Here is a 17522-nt window from a genome sequence, read left to right on the forward strand (position 1 = left end):
TTAATGTTGCTGTCCAATACGCAGCACACCATCAGCACACGCTAGGTAGAATAACCATGCACACAACGGTTCATGCAACAGACGACACACGATGGTAACCGGCACATTATAAAACACTACAAGCATCATTGGAATAAAAAACTGAAAGCACAAAGTTGATTTTTTTTCCTTCAGAAGAACTCCGTTGTAGAACGATGATTTACTGATTTACTCAAATATCCAAACTTTGCACGTAAAATCAGGGATGAAGCTGATTAGATGCAATTCTATTTTTTTAAATTGTTTTAATAAGAAAATAATGCTGACATCAAAGACAACTGGTTGATCTAATTGTTTAGATTAGTTAATTTAGCAACTTCTTGGAAAGAGAAAGGGCGTTCGTGTTAGGTTTTCAATCAAAAAAGTTTTTTTATCAAGGTGAGAAAAAGGCAAAATATGCCAAAGAAAAAAACGTATAATGGGTCTTTGTGATTGCAACGGAGCTTCGCCTTTCTAATTTTGTTGACCTTCACGCACCTTTGTCAAACACATTCGTCCTTATTTTGCACGTTTGTTTTAGTTCTAGATCTAACCTTTGTTGATCCTTGTCTCTCTTGATAAACTTTCTTTCCAGGATTTTGCCGGTGCTTGACATGTGTTTTGGAAGTGGAGGAAGTTGAATCTTTGGCCTTAAACACTTAGAAATAGGTTGTCAATCAAAATTGCTGTAAGTTTTGAAACAACAGCCCAACTTGTAGAATAGAAAATCTGTGCAACATAACAATGTGTGGCAATATGTCCAAACTGGGAACAAATATTGCAAATGTAGTGGTTGTTTTTGTAAGATTGTAGCTTTTCTTAAGGCAAGAAAAGCGCACATGACTTTTATCTTGTTGATGCACAATCAGCAGTTTTAAAGTGAGAACATTGGACAACAAAAATTGTATAATAGCCAACAGAATAGTGTTAAAAATCGTTGTGTCTTTCTTTCCAAAAAGTATTAAATAATGATCAGAAGCTCTTCGTAAACTCGCTATTTCAACATTTAAACAATCTAATTCACTTACTTTTATCGCACGGCATCGCTGTTAATTTGCAAAGCGTTCTCGTCCAAATCAGTTTCGACCCGTAACTTACCTGAAAGGTCCGTGAGTGTCCCGTGCAATCCGTCGCAGGTTACATTTCTATAAATTGTTTTACAAAAAAACTGTTATGAAAACTAGGTATTCGTGTAGTTTATGAAACAGGCGTTCCTCGGAGACTCAAAAGTGAGCACAAAAAACGTCACTCGGGTACCAATGTAACGTTTCTAGGTAGCCTTTTTAGTCTAAATTAACTATTTGAGCTATCATAGAAATGCCACTAAATTTAGAGTATAATCTTACGTTAATGTAGATTATATTATCTAGTTATTTTATTATTGCGTGAGTTCACTAATTCGCTTATTGCTTTTTGTGTAAGAACGAACTTTTAGTTAAAGTTAAATTACTTTATGAAAGTAAAACCTGTCTATAAACCAAACCTAGTTCCACTCCACCAAGTGATTTTAATATGAGAAACACACAAACAATTATTAAACACAAGACATAATGCTAATACATACAACTGCCAAATTCACAGTAATCTGGCATTCAGTTCTAAAGAAACTGCATTCAACAAGCGTACAACTTCACAGGCAACAACAGGGCAATCAGTCCAGCATACACGCTGGACGACTGCCCGAGGATAACACTCTCCGTTTCGTAACGAATGGAATGGTATAAGTACTCTGTCGTAGGTATGTGAACGCAAGAAAAGGCGATTACATGAAAAGCGCCAAAAGAAGAGAATGATTAAAGTTACACAATTAAACAGAATTAGCGGGCTATCGTTCATTTGAAGCACGACATTTTGTAGGTTAATTTGGCAGCGTTGGCGTCACAGAGATCTCTCGCGTTGGTCAGTAAATTGACCTGACCTGAGGGCGAATTGCACGACGTCTTGTTTCTGATTGTGAGGAAACCAATTATAGTTTGTTGTAATCAAACATGTTGGTTTTAAACCCAACAATATGCATCACAGAAATGGTGAATTTGGCGTTCAATAACTCTTCCAAAATGTGGCGGGTTCAAACATCTTGGCAATAAAAGCTGCTTAAGTTCAGGCAGTTGACCACACCAATTTTTCCACTTCTCAGACAGGAATTCTGGGATTGTATCATCCCAGCCCAACTTCAATTGAATAACTTCTTGCTGAATTCTTTTTGCAACTAAAACAACAGGAGCTGCAAAACCAAGAGGATCATATAGAGAATTAATGACTGACAACAGTCTTCTTCTGGTAAGTGTTTCTTCAGGAACGTAGCTTCTAGTACGAAACCCAAACTTGTCATTAAATACATTCCAGTACACTCCCAGCACTCTTTCCTTGACACTTTCTTTTGGACTGATATCTTTCATTGACTTTGCTATTTCAGTTTCAGGCATTTGGTCCAATACTGCTTGACTGTTTGAAATCCACTTTGTTAGATGAAAACCTCCCTTCTTTAGTAATTTACAAAGTTGGAAAACATTTTCAATTGCTTCCTCTTCAGTAGGTGCAGATGCTAAGCAATCATCTACATAAAAATTGTTCTTCACAATTTCGGACACATGTTTGTTAAACTCATGTCCAAATTCTTCAGTTGTGTGCTTCAAGCAAAATGTAGCCATACATGGGGATGAGGTGGCCCCAAATATGTGGACTAACATTCGGTGAACTGTTGGTTTCTTTGTAAAATCACCTTCAGGCCACCATAAAAACCTCAGCAGATTGGAATCGCTCTTCTTCACTCTAACTTGGTGGAACATAGCTTCCACATCACCGACAATTGCAATTTGATTCTTGCGGAAGCGGGTCAGCACACTGACTAGGCTGTTAACAAGGTCAGGACCCTGCATAAGAGCATCATTTAAGGACACACCTTTCTGTTTTGCAGCGCAGTCGAAGACAACTCTGACTTTGTCTGGTTTATGTGGATGATAAACTGGGTGATGAGGAAGGTACCATGTGGGGTCACTTGTTTGCAGTTCTTCAGTTGGCACCTGTTCAGCATATCCTTTGTCAATGTATTCTTGAATTCTTTCCACATACCTTTTGCAAAGTAAGTCATCTTTTTGCAGGCGTCTTTGCAAATACAGTAATCTTCTTTGTGCTGAAACCAAATTGTCTCCAGGTAATTTTACACTATCTCTCTTGGTAAGGGTAAGGGCAAGACAAAATGTCCATCCACATGTTTAATTTCTTCCATCATCAACTTTAAAACCTTTCTGTCTTCCTTAGATGTGGGGAATTGTAAATCTCCAGGCTCTTCACGAAAATCTTGGTACCATAACCTTTGTATTCTTTGGTCCAGCTCCAAGGTTTTGATTCGATTGGATTGCACATACTTTTTATCTGGTGATGGACCAATCAACGACCACCCCAGTGGAGTTCTAGCAGCAAATGGCTCCTTTTTCCCTCCAGTTCGAATTTCCAAGGTGCGATGAGCATATGGGGTATCAGTACCAATTAACAACATAATTTCTTCGCTGTCAACCTTTGGCATCTCCAGATCTTTTAGATGTGGCAAGCTTTGTAAATCCTCATCAGTCGGATAGGAATATGGACTTACTGGAATATGATCCACAGACATGGCTTCTTCAATGTCGATGACTTCATTTCCATCCATGGATACCACTTGTAAATAAACACCAATTCCTTCTAGTATCTTTGGCCTTCGCCCAAGTGTATCCATTTGAATGCGTTTATGCTTTCCTTTTAAACCAAGCTTTTCGATAAGCTTTGTATGACAAAACGTAGCATCAGACCCAATGTCAAGAAAGGCATAGGACTCAAATTCTTTACCATTGGCAACAAACTTTACAGGTATGACGCTCATTCCATTCTTTGATGTGTTGCAACAAACCTTCCCTGTACTTGGCACATCATTTTCAGATGAACTTGCATTTCTTGTATCAAGATTTCTTGTAGCTGATGCGCTTCTTGTGGGCAAATGCAATAATGCATGGTGCTTCCTTCCACAACCTTCTACAAAACATGTAACAGTTTCTTTTCACTGCTTTGCAATGTGACCAGGCTTTAGGCAATTGAAACATAAATACTTCTCACGGAACCAGCTGGCTCTTTCAGAAACAGATTTTTTCTTTAAACTAGGACAGTCACCAAAGGAGTGACTTTGACTGCAGAACAAGCACTTTAAAACTGATTTTTTAAACCTGGTTTGTGTGGGCGCTCTATTCTCCTTGGTTACAACTGTGTGAACAGAACTCTTCTTGGGTGGCTTGTCCTGGGGTTTCCTTTCTTCTCTTTTGCGAGGTACCAGTAGTTTTCCAAAAACAGTGTTGGCAACCTCTGCTTCTTCTTCAACAAACTCAACTAAATGCTGAAAGTTTGCTTCTTCACCCTTGTCTCTGAGGATAGCAGCCACACGACGCTTCCACAGATTCTGTGAGCTGTAGGGTAACTTCAATACCAACTCAATCATTCTATCAGTGGTGTTCAGATCACTAAAATTTCCCAAGCTTTTCAAAATCAAAAGACATTTGCGCAGTGAAGTAGCAAACTGCTGCAAACCCTCAGAATCATCTGGTTTAAGATTTGGACCACTGGTAAGTTGGTGCACAAAGGCTCTTGACACTATGTATGGTTTTCCAAAGTTGTCAAATAGAATGCTCTGAGCTTGAGCATATCCCAATTCAGGTGGCATAACTGTACAATGCTCAATTAATGAGTAAGCTTTACCTTTGCAATAATTCATTAGGTAGTTGATCTTCACTCGATCAGAAGGTGCCTTCTTTTCAATGGTAGCTTCAAAACTTCTGATGAATGGCCAATAATCCATTGGTTCTCCATGAAATTTCAGGGAATCTGTTTTTGGTGTAGACATTGCATCACCAACTGCTACCATTATTCCCCGCACAACAGCACTTTCAGGTAGAACATTTTCTGCTTTAGGTGGGTTTTCTGTGTCAGCTTTGTCTAGCGGAGAGGTGTACTTGGACTTGTGTGGCTTAAACAATACAACTTCATTTTCTTCAGCAAGATCATTATGAAAAGGTTTTGAAATCTTATTTTCATTTGATCTAACTTTGATATGTTCTGGAGACACATTAGAAGCTGCCTCCCAAATCTTAACTTCTGCTTCAGCTTCTTCAACTTCACATTGTGCTTCTAGTGTTTGCCTTCGAGCTTCAAGTTGTTGTTTTTCTTGTTCAATTTGTTGTGTTTTCTCAACATGCAATGATCTCACTCGAGCCTTTTCAAGACGAACCTTTGCTTCTAGCCGCTTTACACTGGATGAAGTACTTCCCTGTGTCTTTACAGAGCTTCCTGTAAAATGGGTAGACTCAGAAGAGTGCGTCCTGGCACTTCGAGCCTGTTGTACAGCCGGAAAAGTACGAACAGCAACTGTAGATGTCACAAATGAAGAAGAACTAACATCAATGTTCACTCCAACCTGAATTTTGAAATTTGTTCATCAGTATGTGTTTATCAAACGAGTTGAAACTTCTTCAACACGTTTTGACACAGAATTGACCAATGAAATATCTTTGTACATGATTGCATTTTCAGCAGTCTTATACCAGTCATTCAGTAATTCTTTGTCATGCTTCAATTGGATCATTGATGGTGCAGCATGTTTTTTCAGCACTACGTGACGTCTAGATAATGGTGATGAAAAGGATTGACCTCCTTCACTTCCAGGCATAGCTTCACTTTAAATCAAAACGTTTCGAAAACTTCGAATGTGACGTCTACTTCGGTGCTCCTGGTGGGCACAGACGTCCACTCTGGTACTTCTAATTTGGATCAAAAACGCGCCTGCCAAATTCCAACTACAGGCTTCTTTCAGTTAACACTCCACACAAGGTTGTAACAGTTTATTTGAAACAAAGCCCTTGATGGCTTCAATTAGCAGTATGTAGTTACTTCTAGACTGGCGGACGGTTTTCTAAAGTAAATATCATGGCATAAACACAATGAAAAACGCCGGTTTTATAATATTACACTCTTACCGAAACGTTTTGACCAGGACTTTAAACAGTTATTTGTCGACAAGCAATCAAGTCAAACTGTAAATAACAGAGTACACTTTAGACCAGGCATAATGTCACAACAAGGGTTTAACAATACAAGACAATGGTTATTGGCATAATGTTGACCAAGATAAACAAGCAAATAAAACAACACTTACCAAAAACAACTTGGACACGAATTACTGGCAGACTTTATGTGCGCAGCAACAGGTTACTTTAAATTTAACAAAAGATTTACTTAATTTTCCTGAAAAACAAACGACAGTAGTTTCCTAGACACAAGAAACGAACTACTGACGTTTCCAGCAAACTTGTCGAGCACGAGGCGCGAAACTATCCACATGATAGCGCTATTTACACTGACAATTTGCAATGTGGGGAAACGGCAGACAAGGGCAGGAACTTGGCCGAATGGCCTGGCGCGCCTGACCCATATACAGACATAAAAAATCTGATCGGGATTCGTCCCCGGGAGGTTCCTGGGTTCGAACCCCGTGAAAAAAAAAAAAAAAACGGCAGACAAAACAGTAATTTGCGATGTAACACAAACAAAAAACAAATCTGCTGTGACCAGGATTCGAACCTGGGTTGTCACGGCCACAACGTGAAGTACTAACCACTATGCGATCACAGCATGTATGTAGCAGAGGATGCATGGTTTCGATCCATCGACCTCTGGGTTATGGGCCCAGCACGCTTCCGCTGCGCCACTCTGCTGATTTTGTCGATGCATCAGTTTTCAATAAGTTCCAATAATTTGAAAATATTTGCAGTTTAAAATTCAAACATTCAAGAAATTCGAGAATAGATGCAACCAGAATTTTTATGTTTGTTCACAAATGCAAAGCAACTTAAAACAATCGCCAGAAACAAACAAAAAATGAATCTGCTGTGACCAGGATTCGAATCTGTGTTGTCACGGCCACAACGTGAAGTACTAACCACTATACGATCACAGCATGTATGTAGCAGAGTATGGTTTCGATCCATCGACCTCTAGGTTATGGGTCCAGCACGCTTCCGCTGCGCCACTCTGCTGATTTTGTTCATGCAACAGTTTTCAATAAGTTCCAATGATTTGAAAGTGTTTGCAGTTTAAAATGCAAACATTCAAGAAATTCAACAGTAGATGCAACCAGCATTTTTTTGTTTGTTCACAAATGCAAAGCAACTTAAAACAATCGCCAGAAACAAACAAAAAATGAATCTGTTGCGACCAGGATTCGAACCTGGGTTGTCACGGCCACAACGTGAAGTACTAACCACTATACGATCACAGCATGTATGTAGCAGAGGATGGTTTCGATCCATCGACCTCTGGGTTATGGGCCCAGCACGCTTCCGCTGCGACACTCTGCTGATTATGTTCATGCAACAGTTTTCAATGAGTTCCAATAATTTGATAGTGTTTGCAGTTTAAAATGCAATCATTCAAAAAATTCGAGAATAGATGCAACCAGCATTTTTTTGTTTGTTCACAAATGCAAAGCAACTTAAAACAATCGCCAGAAACAAACAAAAAACAAATCTGCTGTGACCAGGATTCGAACCTGGGTTGTCACGGCCACAACGTGAAGTACTATCCACTATACGACCACAGCATGTATGTAGCAGAGGATGGTTTCGATCCATCGACCTCTAGGTTATGGGCCCAGCACGCATCCGCTTCGCTGATTTTGTTCTGTGTCACACTTTTCGTTCATATGATTTGACATTTTTACAGATTAAATCTTTGTATTTAGAGAAATTCGAGAACAGATGCACACAAACAAGTGCCAAATGCCACAAACAAGTCTGTTGTGACCAGGATTCGAACCTGGCCACAAAGTACTAACCACTATACCAGTGGTTCTCAACCTTTTTGCCGTTGCGGACCCCTTTAAAGGTTTTGGTATTTTTTGTCCTTTTTTTATTAACAAGCAACCTATAGAAAAGGGGCAGGATATACCAACCACGTTTGGTCTAGGACCAAAATTTCAATCACATTCACTGGGCTGCGACATCGGAACTCAATAATAAAGAGCCATTACATTGTGATGTGACGTTTGTTGCCACTGAAAATTTACCTCTGTTACATCTCAATAGGGTTAAAATGTCACAATGCATTTCGGTTTGTCGCCCATGAAGAACGATTTTAAATAAGTTTCATGCTTTTTTTGATCAACTTCGTGGCCCGGAGTGCCAAGGCCGAGCTACTTGGTTGGACACCCTGGAAGTGAATAGACGAACCCAGATTCAAACATCACACTTCGTTCATCTTCCCAACTGTGCACCAACAAAATACACCAACAACTACCTCTGTATAATTCCGACAGTTTTACGCGGACCCCCTGAAACCGCTTTGCGGACCCCTGGGGGTCCGCGGGCCCCCGGCTAAGAACCACTGCACTATACGATCACAGCACGTATATAACAAAGGATGGTTTCGGTCCATCGACCTCTCGATGCCAATACTTGATATTTGCACATGCCTTTTTGCAAATAATCATTGATCAATAGCAATGAAACTGACGTATTTTATAGAGATGATAGAGACGAATACAGAAAAGCTGAATATACTGACTTGTGAACAATAGTCACTGTAGAACTGTTACAATAATCTAACACATGTATAAACGGCGCTATTGGCTTTTCTTTTAATGTATTATACAATGTTGCTCAGTTCTTTATTTTGTATCATTTCGATTATACTGCATGCATAGGCGCCGAGTTTTGCAAAAATGCAAGGTGGCGGACTTGAAATATGACGTCATTTTATGTGACGTCACTAATGCGTGCCACCACATGAGCTCAAACTCAAAGCCCAACAAACTTCCCATAGAATGCAACGTTTGTCAAAATCATAAAAAAGAAATTTTTGAAATAGTATTTATTAGGAACACTTAGCTGTGTAACGTTTATCATTGGTCTAGCAGCGTTTAAAAAAATGTTTTGTCATGTTGTTTTTGCTGTGTATCACCTAAAATAACCATTTATTACAGCACAATCGATTTGTACACAATAATGGTCTGGCAACAATTGTGTGTTTGACCTCATATACAAGGGCACTAATCGAAACAGGTTGCAGTTTTTTGCTGCTTTTTCGCCAGCACACTTGTTAAGAAGCAAAATCGTTCCTGATTTTTCTCAGATTTTACAATGTTTCGTACGATGCCGCTACAAACAAACCAAAATATCCACGGTGGCCGCCACCGTGCTTTACAAACCCAAGGTGGCGGCGCCACCCCGCCACCGCCCACTCGGCGCCTATGACTGCATGTTTTATTACCTTAGGCTTAGATTCAATAAATATTTATTGTGTGCTCATGGCATAATGAAAAATTATATTGTGAGATACTGATGAGTCTATTAAGTAAAATCTACATTCTACAAGGAGGTCACAATGTAAATTTGAAGGACTGAAATGGCTGCTCCAAAAATGTAAAATAAAGAAAACGGTAATTAGCATGTGTCTATAGAAACAAGATGGTTGTCAATATTAAAGTGGTTTTAGTGCTTCTTTCAACAGCAACTGTTGGTTGTGCTGTGGGATCTGTTTTAGCCGAGAACCTAATAAAGGTAGATTCAGCATGTTCATTTTAATTTTGAATATTTGTTAGTTAATTAGAACTTCATGTGTGATATTTATTATTTGAATTCGTCTTGGACATGATGCTGCCTACTTTATTTTTTGCTTGAAGAGAATATAGCTACGTTCATAATTTACTGTTTTTGTCCAATTGTAAGTTGCGGCTAATAAATGGTGCTTCATACAATCGAGGGCGGTTTACATTTTAATGTCATACAGTTATTTGCGGGGCAAACAATTGATGACTAACAGCTTTACTTTGATACAACCCCGCAAAGAAAGTGTTATACGAATCAATAATATCTAACACCCAAGCATGCGACTTAAAAAATGAGTAAATATGGTAGGTTTCCAATGCTTGATATGCCGCTGTCTAGCAAAATTTTTGGTAGACGTGGGTCAAACTTAAACTTCACTGAATAAAAAATATTTGTTATTGGTCGGTGTTTTGGTGTTCATAAAAGCGTTTTTTTTTCACTGTTTTATATTTTTGTACACAGCCTCGTGACCGTGCCATGCGAGTGGCCGGTATGCTGCGGACCGCGACATTCTTTTTCTTCCTGCTTTTTGTTGCCAATGTTATCGTGTTTTGTGTCAACAAGTATAGATGTGTGAAGGAGAATAGGAGCACCACTCAGCAAGTGATGATAGGGAATACGGATAAACCTCCACAATAAATAATTTCATAAATCATTCGTCAAAATATATGTATTTGAATCAACATCCATTCGCATTACGAAGTATCATTGTTGCAACCTTTGTCGGAGTTCGCATTGCTTTACCGTTGTAACCATGTGTTGTTTTATTTGTATTTTGTTTGTACGTGTTTGATATGGCAAACTTTTTCACCATTAAAGACTTTCTGTTAACTAATAGACTAACGTGGTTCAATTTATCAAACTTTCATCATATTTACAGGTTTGTTTGTCAGTGGTTGCATGATCGTTTACACAACAACCTAATATACGCTCTTGCGAAACATCGAGTCATTCTACAGCACCTTTGGAACAGATTTGCTTGAAATCTTCACACATTACTCAGAACCAAATGCTACTTAACAGGCATAGGTCGTTTTGGCTAAATCCCAACCACACTTTGGTTACTCCTGCACAGTGGCGAGATTCAATTTTTTTGTCAGCCGGTTCTATCACAAAAGTCATATTTTTCACCCGGTTCTGTTACAAAAAGTCTACTGACAATAACCAGTAATGTTAACCGGTTCGCTGATCTCATCAAATTCCGTGAGACAATTCTATAGAACTTGTTCGAACCGGCTAAATCCCACCACTGCTCCTGCATTCTTGAATGGACCGCGAAGGTACTAATTATGCTAAGTTACAGTATCGCCTTTGTAGTGTTTCATAAGTCGCAGGGGTTTTATTTATCGACTCTCAGTGGACACAAAATAGTAAACATTTATATGCGTTAATGTAATTTAGTGCCCTTTGCCTTTCAATTAATCCCAAAGAAATTAGTTCAATTGTATTGTAAAGCTGCTTGTAGTTACAGTTTCTGTATATTCGCAATAGTTTCACGCTGTCGTAGAGTTTTTTTTCCAAAAAAAGAGATTAAAACGCAAAAGTTAGTTTAAAATTCACTTGTTTAATTAAAACTTCCAGTATTTGTTGTTTCGTAGTAAATCCAGCTGGTTTCTAGACACGAGTTTGAGTCTTAGTCAGCACAGTTTTGATGTTTGTCGAGCACGTTTTCAAAGGCAGCAATAAGTTTAACGAACCTGCATGCTCATCACATATTGATAGTCAGAAACAAAAGAGCCTTTTGTGTATGAACGTGACGTTCGTTTGTCTTAAAAATTGTTTCAGACCACGTTTATAAGGATGAAATTTCAGGAGTACATTTATTAGCATAAAATATCGATACAAATGTTAATAATTACAATCCATTCAACAAGAAAAGGCATCAATTTCTCGGCATGTTGGTACAAAAAATTAGGATTTGAACTGGAAATGGAACTGATGGTTGTTTTTACACACGTATATATACACATTTATGTTGCCATTATTTTGATAAGTTTTAAACTAATGGAACTTCATCATCATTACGTTCTGTTTCTTTGGTTTCCAAGATATGTACGCGGCGCAACCCAAACCCCACACTTATAATAGCAGCAAGTATCACCACCCAACCCAAGTAAAACGAGTAGTCAAACGTTGGATGAACGTCTGACACAATGGATTGCAGTGATTTTAGCAGTTCCTCCTGGGTAGCAGTATCTCTCCGTTTTCTACCGTTCAGAGCAGATGCTAAAACAGATTGGGTCCACTTGGTAAGGAATGTGACTGGATGGTTAATAGTTTTAGCTTGGGTTGCGGTAAATACTGCCATTGCAACAAGCATGGCGAGAGCTGAAACGTGTTGGTTATATTACTGACCTGGGTAGGTTGAATTTAAGTGAAGAGAGAAAACAAAAATTTAAACAAAGCAAATACGAAGTAAATGAAAACTGAAAACAAAGTGTAAACCGAAACTCAAGTCGAAATTAAGTTAAGTCGGAATCGTAATTCAAACAGTTTTATTTTGCTTTGGATGATTAGTGCCTGTGCCAGTGATGACATTCCTTTGTCAAGTAAAGTCTTCTGTCGGTAACCAATTGTGGCGTGTTTTTTTTGTTTTTTATTTGAAAAAAACCTATACGTCTTTAGGGATTTTTTTTATAAATTGTAAATAGCATTAATCTATAAATTAAAAGTCATTTAAATCCGTTTTGTCAAAGTGAAACAAAGTATGCTTCCAAACACAATAAAAACATCATACCGGGCCATGACGTGCCTTACTCACCAGTCACCACCACGGCGAAAAACTTTCTGATTGCCTTTATTTTGACTGTCGCTTTTAGTTTGGTTTCTGTTGTCACCTAATCTTATTCAAATTCTGTTTTTCATTTAGATAAAATGTTTGGTTGCTGATGCTGACACCCATGAGCCACAGTATACTTTAATTTTGCCACAGATACTTTAAAAAGTAGTTTTGTTGTAAAAAAATACAAAAGTATGTATTTCGTTGCTGAAAAAGTGAAATAAATTGATGATCTTACCTCCCAGTACAACTAATACTGATGCCTTTTGGCTCATCTTGGCAGCTAGTTTGGGGTTTATTTCTTCTTTTATGGCGCTGATTACAAACGCAAGGATGCCGATCATCAGACATAGTATAGCAACGATTGAGGAAAAAGCCGAGACGTAGATGGCAGTAAAAGTTAACCCTGATAAAAAGTCGGTCAATAGGTTTGCCCGGACATATAAGAAAACCAAGCTAAAGCAAACGTTCAAGTTTCGTTTAGTTTAGTGCAAAACATATTTATACATTGCCAATCGACGTTTTAAAATCTTCTACGACTGTTTATACATACAAGGGGCAGACAATGTCAATTTCAAGCTCCCTGCTTCAATTCCATTGCTAAAAACTCCCTGCAGGTAACACACTGATTCTTTTATATTGGTCAGGTGGCTATAATCTTGCGATAAACCATTTTTCTTTAAAAATTCCACAAGGTTGTTTAATACCGATGGAGTCAAGCACATCTGCAAGGACAAAAATAGTCTATAACACGAAGACATTTGCCCCGTGGTTTCATTTAGCGAAATTTTGAAATTCAGAAAACATAAACCAACCTTCATCCAATTTGCAGTTGCCATAGCCGTAATCATCAAAACAACTGAAACTCCGGCGAAAGCAACAGCACACACGAGAAATGGTTGTACCTTTGCCATTATTCTAATTTCAAGCATATGTCCCTTAACTTGCTGTAAACAACTAATTTTATTTACAAGCAACAGTATTAAACAGCGTATGTTATATACGCAATGCACCAGTGATAATGTAGATGGCTAACATAAAATGAAATGCATTATAGTTTAGTCGTAACCAATTGGGTCGGAGAACAATTTTTATGCTTTTGATTCAAAATTATGCTAATGCTTTACCCAGACTGAAAAGTTGCTTTCACGCTAATGCTTTACCCAGCCTGAAAAGTTGCTTTCACGAGCTCCTATATAATTTTTTTCGACCACAGTTTTCTGTTAAAGTAGCATATCTACTAAGCTGAGCAGCTTTTGCCGATTTCGCGTTGATTACTTTATTAATTAAAAATTTTAAGTCTTTCAATGTGAAAACAAATATTAACTTGTTTTCAGAATTATTTAAATAACTCATTGAATAACAACACACCTAAGACAATTAATTGTTGAAACACTAATTAAGCATAGAAATATTATTTGACACATAGAATACATAGCCGTTCCTCACGGTTAGCTGCAAACATCAAACAGTTGTACATGTGTAAGCTGTAGTATATTTGCCAGAAAAACGCATCCGATCTTAGTAGTACAATCACACCTACTCTTGAATATGTGGTAAGACTGTCCACGAATTTCCGCAAAACAACACGTCACTTGAAGTATTTTAGTGGTTCTACTGTGTTGGTGACTGCTCACAATTTCGTTAATACCCAATTTGACCACAAGCTTTCAAATCTCGTTAAAATTGTGTTATGTCGTTTATAGTCTTGTTTTAGCGCAGACTGTATAGACCTGTTTTATCACGACTTGTGGTCAAAAATACATATTTGCAAACATACACGTACTAAATTTATTTAACATTATGTTACCAATGCATATCTTCACTATGCAGTTTTAACCGCTAACCTTATCTAACACCGCCATCACAGGTATGACCTATATATGTTCCGCCTATTTATCAGGAAGCAGATAATATGGTGCTTTGCCCACTGCCTGAAATTTTGGTTTCAAATAAGGGTTGCTGCTGCTTCTGCAGACCACATAAACGTTTTTTGTCTAAACCCTTTTTCATCGTTCTTCCACCATTATCTATTTGAGAAGGTAAATGAGTAAGTAGAGGTGAGGAAAGAAAAGAAACAAAATGCTTGTTGATTTAGAGTCTGACTATGTTACCTTTCCTCCGCTGGAATCCCCCAGTTTGTCCGTTTACAAAGGATGTTAAGCCAAATTCTGGCTTCGTAAAATATTTGGAAATCGTAAAAGAACCTCACAAAGCATAGCGTTTTTATTTTTACGAGTATTTCTGTGCGTCACTCCTATTAATCGTCATTTTATTGTCCATTGTTACTTTGGACATTTTTATCTTTGATATTTGCTTTCGACGATGTTTCAATGTACCGCGTATAACAGTCCACAATGCAAGTCAAAATAAAACATTAACGTTTTCAATTCACATTTTTATTACATTAATTAACTCACAACATTTGAAAACAAATAAGACAAGTTTACAAATAGAAACAATGCGACAGGAATAGAAATAAACGCCAAGTAAAATTTTGACACAAAAATCAAACTAGAGCGTTTTAAACGGAGCCATTGGTAACTGTTAGTAACCAACCGTATATATTTCTGGTTTTTAAGGTCGTACATACTGCACATACTCATTACAGCACTTGTGGCGGCAGCAATAATCCCTAACCAATCCAAGTAAAAGGAGAAGTCAAATGTAGGATGCGCATCCACAACAACTGATTTTACGAGTTGAATTATTTCTTCGTTTAAAGTTATTTTTTTGGTAGTGGGCGTTGCTGGACTGCTTCCATGACGTATGCTTCTGTGATCCGCACAAAGCAGGAAATAAATTCCAAACTTTACTACCAACCACACACAAACAACAACGAAAACAAGATCGCGCGACTGCAAACACACACAGTATTGCTTTTCGACATCGAAAAGTTTAACCAAAAAGGAAAAGTGCTTTATCGAGCACATAGAAAGGTTAACAAAGTACCTCAAACCTTCAAAGGTGAGCAATAATTAGAGTTAGAATAATTTTATACCAATCATAGTTATATTGTTGGACAAAAAAGCAGACCTGGTACAGTTTTACTTACAAACGCCGCTCCGATCAAAAACATATATTAGACTCCACTTGGAACCGCTTACCAACGTAAAATAAAGTTTCATTGCCATAGACAGGAGGTTCCTAACCGTTTTAACGCGACCCAAGTAAAAATTTGAGGACCATACAGGCCTACCTATAGTGTAGCATGTGTGCAATGACAATTATGCAAGTCCAAGCCATCCCCTTCAGACAAGTGTCTATCACAAAGATCGTTATGAAAATAATATTAGAAAAGTTTAAAACCTATATTGTGAAAAAATGGTGGAGTAAATCGATCCAGATTTATTCGTTTTACATCAGGTCTTATTGCAAAAACGTTTTGTGATTACTGGTGTTATAGTGACCAAAAAGTAGGTTTTGCATGAACTTTGATTTCTCTGGCTAGTTAGTTAGTAGTCTATTTAAGACTTTACAGATGATAAGCATACAGCTAAACATAATAACTGATAAGGATATATTTCAATGATTTGAAAGTATTTGCAGTTTAAAATGCAAAAATGAGAAAAATTCGAGAACAGAATTTCGAGAACAGAGTAACCAGCAATTTATGTTTGGTCACAAATGTACAGCAACTTAAAAAAGCGCTTTCCAACCAAATAAATATCGCCGACCAGCCCATTGTTAACTAAGGATAAAAAAACATTCATAATAAGCATGTTGACTTGAAATATATTCTTTCAATGCATAATTTTATTTTAAGGAGAGATAACAGATAACAACAAATGGTCAGTGACCTGGATCAGTATTTTCGTTGTGAATTTTCAATAAAGTATGTGCAAGTAGCCTATTTTCAATTGAACACAAAATATAATTAACCAGATTTTAACCAGACCACCAGATGAGAACCATTGTACTATACTTTTGTATTATTTCGATTATATTGCATGTTTTATTACGTTAATTAGACTCAATAAATATTTATTGCGGGCTCATGGCATCTTAAAAATTATCAGATTTTGTGAGATACTGATGAGTCTCCAATCTCCAATCTACAAGGAGATCACAATGTAAATTTAAAGGACTGAAATGGCTGCTCCAAAATTGTAAAATAAAGAAAAACGTTCTTTCAACAGCAACTGTTGGTTGTGCTGTGGGATCTGTTTTAGCCGTGAACCTAATTAAGGTAAAATAAGCATGTTTATTGTATTTTTGTTTATATGTTAGTTAGAACCATTCATCTGTCATATTTAATATTTTAATTCATCTTCGAAGTTATGTTGCCTACTTTACTTTTTGCTAGAAGTGTAGACGTGTGTAATTTACGGTCTTTGTCCAATTGTAATTCGCGGCATGTAAAGTTTTTTTTTACTTCATCGTTGGTGCTTTATACAATCGAGGGCGGATTACATTTTATAGCATACAGTTATTTGCGCGACAAACAATTGACGAAGAACAGCTATACCTTGATATAACCCCGCAAAGAATGTATTATACGAATCAATAATATCTAACACCCCAGTATGCGATTTAAAATCGTGTAAATATTGTAGGTTTTCAATGCTTGATATGCCGCGGTCTAGCAAAATTTTTGGCAGACGTGAGTCGAACTTAAACTTCACTGAATAAAAAATATATATTATTATTGCTCGGTGTTTTGGTGTCCATAAAAGCGTTTTTTTTTAACTGTTTTACTTTTTTGTACACAGCCTCGTGACTGTGCCCTGCGAGTGGCCGGTATGCTGCGGACCGCGACTTTCTTTTTCTTCCTGCTTTTTGTTTCCAATGTTATCGTGTTTTGTATCAACAAGTACAGACACGTTAAGGAGATTAGGAGCACCACCCAGCAAGTGATGATAGGGAGTATAGATAAACCTACAATAATTTCATAAATCAATCGTCAAAATTTATGTGTTTGAATAAACAACCAATTGCATTGTAAAGTATCATTGTTGCAAATTTTATTGGAGTTCGCATTGCTTTACCGTTGCATGTGTTGTTGTATTTGTATTTTGTTTGTACGTGTTTGATATGGCAATCTGCACACCATTATGTTAACGCAGTTCAGAACACAAATAAAAGACGTACAATGCAGAAGT

The 17522-nt window shown here is 37.5% G+C and overlaps 1 protein-coding gene and 1 long non-coding RNA gene across 2 annotated transcripts; both read right to left on the bottom strand.

Annotated features, from left to right (window-relative positions):
• Positions 1–2015: 2015 nt before the first annotated feature.
• Positions 2016–5707, bottom strand: LOC145237880 (uncharacterized). The gene is made up of 4 exons (XM_080100869.1): positions 5507–5707; positions 4108–5455; positions 3183–4026; positions 2016–3123 (listed from the first exon to the last, which is right to left on the bottom strand). The coding sequence occupies exons 1-4, from the start codon at positions 5705–5707 to the stop codon at positions 2016–2018; spliced, it is 3501 nt and encodes a 1166-aa protein (XP_079956995.1).
• A 157-nt stretch (positions 5708–5864) lies between these two features.
• Positions 5865–6403, bottom strand: LOC145237986 (uncharacterized). The gene is made up of 2 exons (XR_013862059.1): positions 6194–6403; positions 5865–6071 (listed from the first exon to the last, which is right to left on the bottom strand). It is a non-coding gene; the product is annotated as an uncharacterized LOC145237986 (long non-coding RNA).
• Between the last annotated feature and the right edge of the window lie 11119 nt (positions 6404–17522).

Source organism: Phallusia mammillata, chromosome 7 (assembly GCF_965637545.1).
Source record: "Phallusia mammillata chromosome 7, kaPhaMamm4.hap1.1, whole genome shotgun sequence".
Taxonomy (NCBI): Eukaryota; Metazoa; Chordata; class Ascidiacea; order Phlebobranchia; family Ascidiidae; genus Phallusia; species Phallusia mammillata.

Excerpts from the sequence above, each read along its gene's own strand:
- LOC145237880 (XM_080100869.1), bottom strand. The coding sequence starts at position 5,707 with ATGCCTGGAAGTGAAGGAGGTCAATCCTTTTCATCACCATTATCTAGA. Across the intron at positions 5,456-5,506 it reads TGTCAAAACGTGTTGAAGAA|GTTGGAGTGAACATTGATGT; the intron begins GTTTCAACTCGT and ends TTCAAAATTCAG. Across the intron at positions 3,124-3,182 it reads CCCTTACCAAGAGAGATAGT|ACGCCTGCAAAAAGATGACT; the intron begins GTAAAATTACCT and ends GTATTTGCAAAG.